This window comes from Setaria viridis, chromosome 9 (genome assembly GCF_005286985.2).
Source record: "Setaria viridis chromosome 9, Setaria_viridis_v4.0, whole genome shotgun sequence".
NCBI lineage: Eukaryota > Viridiplantae > Streptophyta > Magnoliopsida > Poales > Poaceae > Setaria > Setaria viridis.
The window spans coordinates 33416777-33418471 of NC_048271.2; the positions used below are offsets into that span (position 1 = coordinate 33416777).

The 1695-nt window shown below is 60.6% G+C and overlaps 1 protein-coding gene across 1 annotated transcript; it reads right to left on the minus strand.

The window, feature by feature from the left end:
* Positions 1-597: 597 nt before the first annotated feature.
* Positions 598-1472, minus strand: LOC117835559 (serine carboxypeptidase-like 50). The gene is made up of 2 exons (XM_034714914.1): positions 1317-1472; positions 598-1110 (listed from the first exon to the last, which is right to left on the minus strand). The coding sequence occupies exons 1-2, from the start codon at positions 1470-1472 to the stop codon at positions 598-600; spliced, it is 669 nt and encodes a 222-aa protein (XP_034570805.1).
* Between the last annotated feature and the right edge of the window lie 223 nt (positions 1473-1695).

Consider the following 1695-nt stretch of genomic DNA (forward strand, 5'->3'; position numbering starts at 1 on the left):
GATGAAGACAGTGGTGTAGGGGTGGATGGTGGGCGGCGGCGCCGGGTAGATGATGAAGCCACTGCTGCCATTTTTGGGCACGTCGCTGGCAGGAGGAGCTTGGGGTGCACCGCATGAGGAGCCGCCAGTGCTAGGTGGTGGCATAGATGCACCACCGTTGCTAGCTAGGGGTGGTCTAGGGGGCGGCACAGAATTAGCAGCAGGAGTGGTGGTGTCGCCGGACACAGAGGAGTCGGCGGAGGACATGGCGCACGACAGGGAGGGGGGTCGGACAGGGAGGTGCAAGTGGAGGGTGGGTGGCGGCAGCGTAGCAGGAGGGCGCTGCCTAGGTTTGCATGGATCAGGGGGAAAGGTGCAGGGAGAGGAGAGGAGGCCCATGATCTAATCTCGTGATACCATGTAGAGAAGTAGATGGAAAAACACTACACACCCTAATGAGGGGGGTTGACCTCTATATATATATGGTCAATATGGCTTGGAGTACAAGGAATACATCAAGTGTACAAGGAAAGGATAAATACATCCTAATCTAAACATATACTTCCTAATACTCACAAGGCTCACCGTCCTGTTCTGCATTGTGTCGATGGTGGCCTTCTACTTGGCGTTGATCAGCCCAGCAAAGTAGGCCTGGTCGGCGTGCATGGTAACCTGTGCGATGGGGTGTGTCATGATGTTGCTGATGGCGATGCCCTGCAGGTTCACTCTCCGGCCCACGGGGAGCTTGTTGTTCGAGTCGAGGATGTGCTTGGTGGCCACGGGGATGTACTTGCCAGCGTAGCTCTCGCCGGCAAAGAATAGCGGGCATGCGCGGAAGCTCTGGTTGAGTGCCATGAATGACTGGTGAGCCACGAGGAGGTGCGCGGTGATGGTGGGCTCGTCCCTGGGGATGTCTAACTTGGACGCTGGCGCGCTGAAGCCAGACCCGAGCGGGTTGTCAATGAAGATGACGCTGAAGTGGTGGTTCCAACGGTTCCGGTTGCGCGAGAGCCCTGTGGAGTTGAGGAGGAGGTAGGGGCCAAGCTCGGCGACGTTGTCAATGACCGAGGAGCACCCGAGCCCGCCTTGTAACGATACGAGCAGCAGTGTGGCGGTCGCTAGTGCGGTGACCTGGTTGGTGTCCAACTAACTCCCTCTCAGGCGCTCCCGTAACCACCGCGGGCCACCGTGCCTTCTCCACCGTGGGTGACGCGTCGATTGCCGCTGCCGCCCCATGTGCCGTCTGCCGGCGGCACTTCCGGTTGCGCAGGTTCCATGGCCGGGCCGCTGGGGCCACGGCCTCCTGCTACTCAGGCCACGGCCTGGTCCCTGCTGACATTAGTGGCGGCGAGACGGCAAAGGAGCACGTCGGCGGTGTACGGGGATGAGCATTGGGCAAGGAATAGGTGGTAACGGAAGGTGAGGGAGAGGAGCGAGAGCGCGAGGAGGAAGACCAGTGGGAGATGGCGGTGCTTTATCTCCATGGTCCACATGGTCGTGCGCGCGGAGGCCACGGTAGCCGGGGCAACGGCAACGGTGGAAGCAAAGGCAGTCGAGGCCAATCAACGCACGACTAGGTCGCCATCGAACGTTGAGGTGGTGGCGGCGGCACGCAATCGAGGTGGACCGAGGGAAGAGAGACGGTGGGGTGGGGTTGGCATCTCCGTGTCGCAGCGGGGGAGGTGCGACGGAGAGGAGGGAGAAGAGAGGGAGAAG